At 37.5% G+C, this 13,837-nt stretch overlaps 1 protein-coding gene across 3 annotated transcripts in view; it reads right to left on the reverse strand.

The window, feature by feature from the left end:
* The window catches only part of LYST (lysosomal trafficking regulator), a 202,315-nt gene that overhangs the window by 75,395 nt on the left and 113,083 nt on the right, over window positions 1-13,837 (reverse strand). For 2 of the 3 annotated variants that reach the window (XM_045783611.2, XM_087863139.1), the window contains exons 25-30: window positions 12,272-12,441; window positions 10,578-10,808; window positions 8,836-9,002; window positions 8,043-8,195; window positions 2,997-3,158; window positions 2,162-2,353 (exon numbers count right to left, since the gene is read on the reverse strand). In XM_045783611.2, coding sequence (XP_045639567.2) covers window positions 2,162-2,353; window positions 2,997-3,158; window positions 8,043-8,195; window positions 8,836-9,002; window positions 10,578-10,808; window positions 12,272-12,441 — 1,075 coding nt within the window. The remainder of the gene's footprint in view (window positions 1-2,161; window positions 2,354-2,996; window positions 3,159-8,042; window positions 8,196-8,835; window positions 9,003-10,577; window positions 10,809-12,271; window positions 12,442-13,837) is intronic. The other variant, XM_045783612.2, reaches the window with a different exon arrangement.

Raw genomic sequence — 13,837 nt, forward strand, 5'->3', positions numbered from 1 at the left:
AAAGTCAGTACACCCAAAACAATGTAGAAATTTATACATATATGTCATATAATTCTAAACCAAATATTTTATTAATGAAGATGAGTTAAATTGCAAAATTACTAAAGTCATGAGGTTTTTGGAGCGCCTGGGTGGCTCAGTTGTTAAGCGTCTGCCTTCGGCTCAGGGCGTGATCCCAGAGTCCTGGGATCGAGCCCCACATCGGGCTCCTCTGCTGGGAGCCTGCTTCTTTCTCTCCCACTCCCCCTGCTTGTATTCCCTCTCTTGCTGGCTCTCTGTCAAATAAATAAATAAAATCTTTAAAAAAAAAAAATAAAGCCATGAGGTTTTTGTACAAATCAAACATAAAGACCATATGATATTTACAAACGGTGGATATGCAGAGCAGTTTTAGTGCATGTGCTATCTCATTAAAGCTGCATGTGATAAATGGTTCAATGTCAGAGTTTAGCCTGGGATCTGGTTGCCCCAAATACAAATCAGAAAAGTTAAAAATACAAGCCTTGGTTGTATTATGCATTTCTAGTGATTAACTTACTGTTTTCTTTTTCCTATTTTCTTGGGGTTACTTGAACATTTTCTTGGAATTCCATTTTGACTCATGTATAGATTTTTTTTAAAAGATTTTATTTACTTATTTGACAGAGAGAGAGAGAGTACAAGCAGGCAGAGTGGGAGGGAGAGGGACAGGGAGAAGCAAGCTCTCGCTGAGCAAGAAGCCCAATGTGGGGCTCGATCCCAGGACCTGGGATCATGAACTGAGCCGAAGGCAGACGGTTAACTGATTGAGCCACGCAGGTGCTCCTCTATAGTGCTTTTGAGTGTATTTCATTGCATAGCTTTTTAGTGGTTGTTCTAGGTATTATGTTTTATGTATAAATATATAAATCAGTAGCCCCTATAAAAATGCAAATCAAAACCACAATATAATATCACTATACATCTATCAGAATAGCTAAAATTAAAAATAGTGACAATGCCAAATATTGGTTAAGGATGTGAGGGAAGCTGCATCACTCATACATTGCTGGTGGGAACATAGAATTAGATGGTCGTTCTGGAGAAGTCTGACAGCTTCTTAACAAGAGCCAAGCACACAACTACCGTTATTCCAGAAGAACAAAGCCTTATTTTTATACAAAAACCTACACACAAATGTTTCCAGAAGCTAGCTTTATTTGTAATAACTGAAAGCTGGAAAACAACCCAGATGGTCTTTCAACAGGTGAATGACTAAACAGACTACGGTGCATCCATACTGTGGGAAACTACTCAGCAAAACCAAAAAAAAACAACAAACTACCGATACACACAAAACCAGGATGACTCTCTAGAGAATTATGCTGAGGGAAAAGAGTGAACCCTAAAAGGCCACATACTGTATGATTCCATTTATATAGAATTCTTGAAATCATGAAAATAAGAATGGAGAACAGATTGGAGGTTGCCGGGGATGAAGGAAGGGGCAGAGTGGGAGGAGAATGGGTGTGGCTTTAAAAAGGCAACACAGGGGCGCCTGGTTGGTGCAGCCAGTTGAGCATCCGACTCTCGGTTTCAGCTCAGGTCATGATCTCAGGGTCATGAGACTGAGCCCTGCATCAGGCGCCACACTCAGCAGGGAGTCTGCTTGATATTTTTCTCTCCCTCTGCTCCTCCCCCTACCCCGCTCTCTCTCTCTTTAATAAGTAAATAAATCTTCAAAAAAAAAAAAAAAGGCAACATAAGGGTCTCCTGTGTGATGAAATGCTCAGTTTCTTGACTATATCAATGTCTGTATCCTGTTAATGACCCTGGACTCTAATTTTGCACAATCCATTGAGGGAAATGAGGCAAAAGGTATATGGGATCTCTCTGCAGTATTTCTTAACAACTGCATGTGAATCTACAGTTATCTCAAAGAAAAGTTTAAATACATATATATATTGGGGGTGCTGTACTGTTTTAAACTCAACGGTCACTCCAGGCCCACATACAACACGTTAAAAAGTGGATTTTTATTCAAGACTCTGAGTTCCAAATAAGAAATTCTTTTAATAGTGTAGATGTTAGGAATGAAAAATTAATGCTGTTTACAATTTTGAAATCTAATCAGTTTCCTCTTAAATCATTTTCCTTTAAATCCCATATCTGAGCAAGCTACATATTTATCCTCTGGTCCCACCTTGATAAATAATCCTGTTAACCGCTAAAATGGTGAGCCTCTGCAGCCTCTGCGCCAGCTCTGTCTCGGTCGCCTGGACGGGGTTCTCCTGGCTCATTCTCCGCTGCATCATCACATGCAGTTCGTCACTTGCCACTGAGCGCATTTTCATCAGCAGAGAGTCAGTTTGAGCAACGGGAAATTTTCGAGGACCTTCAAGTATATGAATTAAAAACACCAATGCTGGAGTTAACAGGGATCAAGGAAATTATTTTTCTTGCAGCTTTTTGCCTACTAGACCACGAAACGAATCTTAATCAACACCCAGGGATTTTACACAAAGGGAAGAGCATGATTCAGAGAAAGTGATGCTTCTCCCTCTTTGATGAAGTGCAACAGTACTTCTGATTTCAAAGTCCAAATAAGAATGTTGAAGCTAGTGACATAGCTTAGTGGGATGGATATTATCTGACAAAATTTGAGTTTTCGGAAAAACTCAGAAGAATTAGAAGGGTATATGTAAGTAGTTCAGAATATTCCGACAAAATATTTTCAAATACTGTTTCACTTCCTTGTATTCCAAGATAATCAACAGGTTTTTAAAGCACATCGTGTTTCACCAAGAACATGACTATTTCTGGATAATTACCATTGTTAAATTTTATAAAGTAGTTTTGAGAAGTATATATAAGTGAGATTATAGAAATCAGTCCAGTGAAAGTGAAGAGATCAGAAAAGTGAATATAATTCCAGCGATTTGGTGCATCTTTAGAATTCAGTCCTCTGAAAGTGTCTCCTGAGAAATGTTTCCTCAGATTGAACGATTAGGAGTGGCATTCCTGCACCATCACTGCACCTGCTCCGAGAGGTACCACACAAGTAGCGGATCCAGGAGGATACCAGGAGAATGAGTCTTGACTTAATGGGCTGAAGGAGAAGGGCATCGGAAGTTGACCATATGAACCAAAATGACGTCTTGGTAGGTGAGGAATAATGGAACCCTTCATTGGAATTGAACCTTTGTTTTAAGTTATGAAAACATACATCAATTTCCATAGATAGCCTCTATACACATTACTTAAATGACTAACTTATGATAGGTTTTAATGACTCATCCTGTAAGATATTTAAGTATTTTAATAGCATTTTAGATTGTACAGTATCTTAGGTAATCGGTATTTCTTTATCCGTTAATACATTTTGGTAGGTGTAGTTGCCTTTGAGACAAAAACAAAGTAAATAAAAAAATACTCATATCCAGGGTATACTCAAGAACAATATTGTCAGACTATGTTCTTACTTAATTTAAGCAGATTCTTCCTAATGTCTACATCTCTGGCAGCTTTCATGCTGAATAAGCAGTAGATAATCCTAATTCAGAGGCAGAGCACTATACTGAAGAAGGAAATGTTAAGTCTTCACTACTATGCACTTGAAAAAGTGGGCGGGGGCGGTATTTCAGCACTGTGAAGCTACACCAGAGGGGGTGGTCTCAAATGTACTTCTTTCTAAGTCTCCACTCTCTCGTATGTTAAGATGTAGATTAGAAAGTAAAATAGAACTCACCTCACAGGTAGATATTTGTCACTATCTGACATGATATTAAATGTTATTTGTTTACAGGGTTATTGACCATTTTCTCCAGTAAAATATAAGATCCATGAAAGCAGATAAAACAATACCTGGTATGGGGCTGATGCCCAATAGATATTTGATGGTTGAATGAATGGATAAAGAGGGTGGTTCTATGGATTAAATAATAAATAAAATAATGGATGGGGTGCCTGGGTGGCTCAGTCGGTTGAGCATCCAACTCTTGGGTTTTGGCTCAGATCATGATCTCAGGGTCATGAGATTGGGTCCCGGGACAGGCTCCACCCTTAGTGGGAAGTCTGCTTGAGATTCAGTCTCCCTTTGCCCCTCACCCCACTCATGCTCTAAATAAATAAATAAATAAATAAATAAATAAATAAATAAATAAATAAATGAAATCTTTAAAAAATTAATTAAATAATGACATAAAACACAATGCTTATCTCATACAAAGCATCAAAAGTTGTTAATAGTTGGTATTGTTATTGATGGTTGAAATATAAAGGAAATTCATTTTATGTGAATCATATTAATAACACAACTTATATATTTATTTATGAGAGTTTGTATATATGTATAGCACTTTAAATAATTCCCTAATGCTTACTTCTACCTTCATGCATTAAGGGGATGTTTATATGTTTTCAGAGTGATAAGCAGACAAGCGAAAAAAAAACATACAAAAGAATGTACATTGCTATCCTGTTTATAACAGCTAAAACAAACAAGTAAAAAAAAAGCCTTTGTTTATTGGTAAGGATCAGGAAACAAGATCACAGCAAATCAATATACTAGATTATTATATGTTCAATAAACATAAAGAATATTTTTATTGTGTGTAAAAATGTCTATAAATATATTGATTAGTTGGGGTGCCTGGGTGGCACAGTTGTTAAGGGTCTGCCTTCGGCTCGGGGTGTGATCCTGGCATTATGGGATCGAGCCCCACATCAGGCTCCTCCGCTATGAGCCTGCTTCTTCCTCTCCCACTCCCCCTGTTGTGTTCCCTCTTTCTCTGGTTGTCTCTCTCTGTCAAATAAATAAATAAAATCTTAAAAAAAAAAAAAGAAATAGAAATCCGTTTACAAACAGAAGGCAGAGCATGATATTTAGGCAAAGTGACATCTCTCTCTTTCATCTTTATCAAGACAAGATACAGAGGCTAAGGACTCCGAGTTTTGTTAACTGTCGCTGGAACCATCGAGGCTGTTGAGCAGGATCATGGCGCACAAGAGTCAGGCTGTCAAAAGATTAATCTGGCAATAAAATAGTATCTAACTCCTCCAAGAGTGTGAGCACTTAAAATCTAGATATGACGACAGTGCCACTGAGGAAACTCTGGGCCCAAGCCATGGGTATTCTGGCATTCACAGTCTGAGTAGATCTGTCAATGACCAGAGCATGTGGTGTGTGGCTGGAACACAAGTTGCCGCTGCCGGGCATCCCCACAAGCTCTGCTGGAGGTGCAGGGTGGGGGGGTGGGGGGCAGTGGGGTTGGATGTGTCACTTGTCTCAGCAGTTTTCAATAAATGCAAAATGATCTATTTAGGAAGAAACCATCTCCCCTAAACATTTATCACTAATAAGAACAGCTTGCTTTAAATTTTGGAAGGAACAGGTCATATCTAAATAATGGAAATGATGGAAATATAAATCCTTCTTAGTAACTTTAGCATCATGAATAAATAGACTGAAATGGGCTTTTATAACCATACTGCTCAGAAGCAGAGGAGCTCCAGTATTTTGTATCTTTTGTACCTATAGTGTACACAGCCAATATAATTTTGACTAAGAACGAAGAAATAAAACCCAACATTTCCCAAATACATGTGTAAAACAATGTGGAAGGAATTACAAAGCAACATATAAAGTGGTATTTTGTAAACTGGATTCAAAGAGAATTTAAATAAGGGCCACATTTAAATCAGGAAGAACTGGTGGGAGAGGCCTATGAGAGACGAATCCCAAGATACGAAGGAGCTGGAATGAGCGGATGTGGTGTAGGACACAGAGGGAGAAGCGTAGGCACTCTTGCTCCAGCAGTCTCTAATTCCAGGCCTCTGTGCTTCTGTAAAATGTGGGAGCTGGTCTGGTAGACTTTTGAGGTCTTTTCTCAAGCTCAAACTTTGTAGGACTGTATAAGCCTCATGTGGCTTATAGTAATGGCATTTACTTAGATACAGTGAAAAATATAAGCCCAGGGAAAGAGGCCAGAGGAGTCAGAAAAAAAAGGAGAATGGTTTAAAGAAAGGACTAAAGGTCCATCATCCACTTTAAAAGGACTCAAACAAATAAAAAATAAACAATTAACGAACTTCGAGCTATACAGGGCTCTGAGGCTCAAGGTGATAAAAATGCTGGTGTCAAAAGAGACGGATGACACACTATCAGGGGAATCACAGACCAAACAGAAGATAGCAAGAGTGCCACTGTGTCAGCCCAGGCAGGAGCTGATCGAAAACTAAACCAGGGATCTAGGTATAAAAGCGCAGGAGAAATGGCCATGAGAATGAGAAATGTCAGCAAGAAAAAAACAGCTCCTATGATCTGTGACACCGGCAAAGGTATACTTTCCTATATCAAAAGAGGGTGAATTCCATCTAAGCAGTCACTGGCTATAAGGAATCCTGCAACAGAAAGGTGGTTCAAAAGTCGTCTTCTGGTATGTGGTTAGCTGAGCCTGACTGATGGACTCTATAAAAGGCAGAATTCTACCCAAGACCAGAGAGTTACTGGGACATCCGGTCAAAAGGAGAGACTGTGTTCGGATATTATATTAAGGAAGGCTGTACAGGGGCAATAAAGTTATGTGGATGTCTTAGAAGTTTTATTTACATAGCTCATATTTAGCATAATTGAAACATACTGCTGCAAAAAATGTGTATTTAATAACTTTTCTCTACAAATGCGTTTCTCACATGGTTTTAAAATTTGGCATAGCACTGAACAAAATAAAGTTGTTTAACCCAAGTAGAAGACAGATTTGGATTTAAAAGCCCTTATGACAGTAAGGGTGATTAAGCTTCAAACAAATTACCAACTACTCTGTTTGGAGATGTGTGTGTGTGTGTGTGTGTGTGTGTGTGTGTGTGTACACATCCACATCCATTCTACATACACATGTACGCACATGTAGGTGCAGATGCGCATGCAGATCCCGTGTGTGGGAGGGAGGTGTTTATGTCATCTTTCTGGATTATGTGCATAAAGGTCACAGCATATTCTGTGGGAAAAATAAGGAAGTCTAACAATGTTGACACTTACATGGTGATCTGTACTAATTCACAGCAAGCCCTGAGGTGGCATCCATTCTAACCACAAGCCATCATCTTCTCCCGCCTTCGCTGTTCGACAGCCTCCTACCTGGACCCCCCACTACCTTTCTTGCTCTCCTCTAACCCATTCTCTACACAGAAGCCAGAGTGGTCTTTACAAAATGAAAATCTGCTTATGTCATGGCTTCCCAGATTTTATCCTAATCTCAACTCCTTCACATGGCCTATATGGTTATCTATGCACTGGCCAATGCCGCCTTGGACAGCCTTATCCACATCACGCTCCTCATTCCCTTCAGAGTATTCCACTCTGGCTAAATGACTTTCAGTTCTCTGAAGCTCCGCTTTTTCCTGTTGTGAAACCTCACGTAAGCCATTCATTCTGCCTGCAGCACTCTTTCTCTGACTCTATCTTGCTAGCTCTTTTCTCACCCTTTGTGTCTACACTGAAATCTCACTTCCTCAGAGATTTCTCTGACTCCTGATGGAAACCAGGTTGCCGTGTTCTAGTCTCTACTCCGATCCTCTGCATTTCTCTACTATTTTGTAATCTCTGTGGGTGCAGAATCTGTGTCTGTTTTCTTCATAGCTGTATTTTCAACATTTACACTGTGCTTGGCACGTGGTAGTTGCTTTAGAGATAACTGAATGAGAAGAGCACTGAAATAAATCAGAATGTTTTTTCAAGGAGGAAACTTTTCTCAAATTTTACAGTTTAACTTTTTTTTAAAGATTTATTTATTTTAGAGAGAAAGAGAGTGAATGCAGGGGAAGGGGAGGGCAGAGGAGAGGAAAGAATCTCAAGCAGACTCCCTCCTGAGCGTGGAGCCCGACAGGGGCTCAATCTCACAACCCTGAGATCATACCTGAGCCAAAATCAGGAGTTGGATGCTTAACCACCTTGAGGTACCAGGTGCCCCTATAGTTTAACTTTTGAAACTAAAAAATATTTTTAAAGTGCGAATGGCATCAGAATATAGGAAAGTCAAGCCACCCTCAATTTATAATCATTAAAATATTATTTCAATACTCACCAGCAATGCTCTTCCGCTTTTGAAATACTGCATGGTGGGGAGCAGAGGGTAACTGGAATGTATCTGCAAGGTTTTCAGAGTCATGATTTGCAGTGGTCCTTATAAATTCCATAGCAGCTTGGAGAACTCTAAATTGTAGTGCAACAGCCATATCTAAAACAGAAGATACTAGAATGTTTTCAAGGCATGTGGATGTTAATTTTTAAAATTGAGTTGATTTTTATTTTCATGTAACATCTAAACTGCCAATATGTTTTATTAGACGTAAATTTTAAAATTTTGATCAATGTGGGTAGTACTAAACATTTTTAAATGGCCTTTAAAAGAAATTTTAAAGCAAATTTCTAAATGGTCGTTATAAAAAATTCAATGGAAAAATATCAGCTCTACAAATTTATTTCATTTTATATCACTGTTTTAAAGAACAGGATTTTTAACATAGAACACAAAGTTTAACCAGAAATTCTCACATTTTTCTGTTTCACATTTATTTAATATTTGCCAGTAAAGAAAACTAAAGGGCATTTTTATTCAACATAAGCCTTTTAATACTACTTGGTAAGAAAAATCAGAGGCTTCTTTTAATGATGTGTTGCCAGCTACTAATTATATCACGGCATCACTTGTTTAAATTTTGCTACTTAAAAAGACTTCTTTTTAAAGCTGATAATATTATCACAAAATTAAGGATGAACCTTCAGTACAATAGTTTCCACAAGAAAGAGATTAGGGTCAAATAACATTTTTGGCTACTATATAATTCCCTCCTCAATCCATAAAAACAAAATCTTACTTTGTGTCCTCTTGTTTTTGCTATTTTGAAGATACCCAAGCAGTACAATGAGGTCTTCGATAACTCTAAAATATTGTGCGCCTGAGGAACTGCAAGCATGAATTGTAACTGCTATGAAAAGTTGCTGTATATCACAAGCAAGCAATTTGTACTCATTCAAAGGAACGCTAAAGAAAAAGAACAAACAATTTAAGGCAAAGAGAACTGGTTTAAGTTCCCGTTCTTAGAGCATTCACTCATTCAGTATTTACTCATGCTTACTCTATGGCAGGTCATTTGAACTGCATGCTAGACACAGAAATAAGAAAACATGCTTTGACTCCTGTCAAAAAGTTGACTGTTTTGCAGAGGACCAGACAAGTAAAGAGATGACTATAAACAGTAAGTTCTGGTAAGGGTAACAATAGAGATTAATACAAGATACCATGGGAACACATAGGTTCCTAGACCACACAAAAGGTGAAGATTTGGCGGTATTAACAGGAATGTTCTAGAAGGCTCCTCAGAGAAGGTGAATTTGAATAAATTACCTAACCTCTCTGAATCATACATCAAATTATAGTTCTTTCAAGGATTAAAAGGGATAATAGACTTGAACTTATAAATACCTATTAAATATGAATTAGTTACTTCTGTCCCCTAATTCTGAACCTTGATAATCTACCTCAGTGTATGATATTAAGCTTGAATACTTCTCTCCATTTATTTTTTTATAAATCAAGCAAGAGTGAGAAATGGTAACTGTTTGGGGCCAATAAACAGAGTAGCATGTAAGCACATCGGTAAGTACAATTTATTAAAAACAAAACAAACCAAACCAACAACAAACTACTTTTAGAAGAAGCCTGTAGGCAACTCTTCCCAATTAGATATATTGTATTATAACCAAGACTAAGTGTTTTGAGAAAATAAAATACTTTGTATTTCTTTGTATTTCTCACATGCTTAGTACAGAAATCCTGAATTTAAGAGGTAACCAGTAACAATTGAACTGAACTCAGTACAAGGACTCTTTCTTGCTCATAGAACCCCCCTGGCCTAGAGAATTACCACCTGTGTACTCTGCCTTCTCTTAAAAAATAAAGATAATAGTTAATGCTTTAATGTGCAGTAAGATGGTACTACTAGAGATTCGTTTTTTAACATTATGCTCATAAAAACGTTATGCTGTACATCATAAATGCAGACACCAAACGCACAAAATCCAAGTAAAAATATAATCTCACACATTTTGTAAAGCTATTAATTAATTTGGTAGGCAGCCATTTGCTAATATACTTCTGGAAACAGGAAATTCATTTATGGTAGTAGAAAGTAGGAGAGCATCATTTAAAACAGGCATTTGAAGTAAGATGGGTTCAGTTTCAGATCTTCAACAAGTCTCTCTTTCCAATCCTCAATTTCCTATTCCTCATGCGGATAATGATTTTTATAAGGTCACAGTGGAAGCTTGGTAAATGTATTTGAGGATAGTTGAATTTATTCAACTTGCTTTCAGGTTCTCAATACTTAAAAGTAGGTCATATAAACATCTTCTTTTTAAGTAAGCTTGTTGAAAATGAGGGAAAATAGTCTCCCCTCCAAATTCAATTAATTTAATTAATTTAATCAGTTTGGTAGGAAAGATATTCTTTGAAAGTGTTTTGAAAAATCAGATGCTCTAATGTAACCTATTACTAAAGTTTCCCCTTTCTTAAGTATTTATCAGATGATGTCATTTTAAATAATGATTTAAAACTTACTTTTTTTCTAATCCATTCAGGGCTGCTACTGTATTACATAACACGTACAGTAGACCATTATCCAGCAACATATCTGCTACCTTGGAACAAGAATTTAATATTTGGAGAAGAAGTAAGAGAGCACTATGCAAGAGCATGTTGTCATATAGAGAGGTCTCTATTAGTCCCAGAACAGGAACGACAGACCACTTCTGAAAAAGTCCTATGTTTTTCACATCTTCCAGGTCAAATCTATAATAAAAAATACACAGTTAAGAGCACATTAGAAGAAATTAACTACCAAATAAGGAAAAATGATTGCAATATGGGTCATTTTGCTAACTGGATTTTGAAGCTATAAAAAATAAATTTGGGGAGCAAGGAATCTCAACCATTAAGATCAGAGACCCTGCCCCCAATAAAATCAAAATATTGTTAGAAGTCTGTCCCAAGGTAAATATACAAACATTCTATTGAAACATGTATACTATTTCATGGTTTTAATTGACTCCCTTTAATTTGTCCAAGGCCCCTTAGGTGTCCAAAGAAGTCCTGCTTCAGGGGTCTATATAACAAATGCACAGGAAGGTATTATGACCTTATTATTAATAAATTAAAATTATTAACAATAAATTATAATTATAATTATGAACATATAATAACACACAACATACATAATTATATGATTATATGTTGTTACTATTACATAACATATAATAATAATAATAATAATAATAATAATAATATTCAAGAGACAGCAGCAAAGTAGTAAAAAGAGGTCTAATGAAAGGAATGAATCTTGAGTTCTTCTCCCAATACTATTCACCTCTGTGATGGAAAGAAATTATTTAAGCGTTTTGTACCTTCTTTTCCTTATCTGTCAAATACACGTGGAGACACCTGCCCTACTTTCTTCTCAAGGCTGTTGTGAGAATCAAAGGACATACTGCAGAATTGCTTTGAAAGAGCTAAAAGCTGTATGCAAATGAAAGTGCTACTGCCACTACTGCAGTTAATAAGTAAATTCCTCAAGGTCTGAATTGGTCTACTTAATAAGTAGAAGACACTTAATGTTGATGATGAGAGGGATGCCTGAGATGGCTCAGTAGGTTAAATGTCTGCCTTCGGCTCAGGTCATGATCCCAGGGTCCTGGGACTGAGTACCGTTGGGGGTGGGGTGTCCCTGCTCAGCGGGGAGCCTGCCTCTCCGTCTCCTCCCTGCTCATGCTCTCTCTCTCAAAAAAAGAAATACGTAAATAATGATGATGAGGCATACATTTCTCACCACTCTAACAGAGAGAGCAGTAACAGTTTCACTTTTTGGCCAAACCAGGAATTCCAGGTGTACTCTTCTCCCAGAAAACCTGGAGGCTGAGGGGAGTGGAAAGTTTCTTTATGGATCACTCATGTGATCTCCTGCTTGGCAAACATGAACCACCTTCTTTTCAGCTAACCTTCTCATGTTAACACCATGTGCCAAATCTTAACTAACCACCTTCTTCCCTTTGATGAAGCATTTGTGTCTAATGAATGAAACACAAAGGGAGAAGTTAGAAACAAAATCATATGGAAAATAATAAATTGCGTCACCTGAAAAATGACTTTTAGAGGTTTCTTCTAAAAACGATCAAATAATTTTATTAAGAGTCAGCTCAATAAATTTTATTTTTAAGACATAAGACCCCCAATTATGGTGGAGGAAAGGACCCACTTACTCTTCATCAAGGCCAATACGTCGACCAAAGAACATTTCAATGAAGCATTCTAACAATTCCTGTGTTCCCCGGTGTAGATACAACTGGTTGGCTAGCAAGGAAAAGCCACGGTTCTTTAGGAATTTATCTTTTTGTTCCTTAGATGCTCTATTAAAATATGCATCTAATAGCTAAGAAAAAAAATTAGGACAATTTACATAATGCATTAAATTTTATATGATGTACAGAAATCAAATACTTATAAGTTACCCTTTAATTTCATATGTATAGAACATAGAAAGCTCAAAAAAATGCAACTGCATAGCAAAATAAAAATAATCGTTGTTTCTGACTACTTTGGAATGCTAATGATGACTTTATCTCGGAGATCTTTAATACTTTTGTTATGGGGCAACTAACTTTTTTAGCTGAGCATGGATACCTAGTAGACTGGTAGCCTTTGTCAAGTATAAGTACAATATTTGTGCTTTATTCTGAAGGAAAAGAAAATTAGTCAACGTGTGTGTTGTGTGTGTATGTGTGTATCTCCTAGACTTCTACTTCTAGACTTCTTGACAGATTATTTACCCTGAGCACAGGCCTAAATTTCCACCCTTCCCTGGTTTCTTAAATGCAACATATGTAAAACCCAATTAATTATTTTCCTTCCAAACTCACATCTTTTGTGGTTCCAATCTTAGAGCACACAGAGTTCCACCTTCCTAGTTTTCACAGTTAATCTCACTTTTGGCTTTTCCAGCCCTGATTGCCCACATGTAATTATGAAGGTCTCTCCCCTTCATTCCAGTGAATGTCTCTCAAATCTGCATGTTCTTCAACTTCCCACTTCCCCAGATCAGGAACTCAACATTTCTTCCCCAGACTACTGTGCTAGCCTGCTAAACAGAATACTTTCACCTCTCACCCCCTGCAATCTCTCCCTTGCAGTGCTGATAGATGATTCTTCCCCAAACACACATCTGTTTACTGCCCTACTTAAAAAGCTTTCTAATTTTACAGCATGATACCAAATACACCTTTTGCATGAATCCTTCCCTGGTTCCCCAGTCAGAATTAACTGCTTTTCCTATGTTCCCACTCTTCTTTGTTAATATTGCCATTGAAGTACCCATCACAAGAAGTCCTTACATTTTACTTAGTTGAGGTTTCTCCCTCACTAGACTGTAAACCCCTGGAATGTAGAAATTACTCTACTATATATCCCACATAGCAAACAGCTAAACTAGTGTTTTGCACATGGGATAGAAGCTCAATAAATAGTAGGTTGAACTGCAAGTGATTAAAAAAATCCTACTCGAGACAAACTAAAGAAAATGAGAATCTCTGAAAGACCATTTCAATATTGGGTTGTTTTCTAAGGGAAACCATTCATATCAAACGTTTATTCATTCAACACTATGCTTAGTACCTAGTGTACACTAGACACAAGATACCTGCCCTCATGGAGCTGATATGTCAGTGTGGGAGACTGAAAGAACAAGCACACAGATAGTATAGAAAGATAACTACAAGACAGAGCTGGGATGCTAGAATGAATGAGGGGTCGGACACTAGAGGGGAGCTATT

The sequence above is a fragment of the Ursus americanus genome, chromosome 6 (genome assembly GCF_024610735.1).
Source record: "Ursus americanus isolate L20-20 chromosome 6, mUrsAme1.1.p, whole genome shotgun sequence".
NCBI lineage: Eukaryota > Metazoa > Chordata > Mammalia > Carnivora > Ursidae > Ursus > Ursus americanus.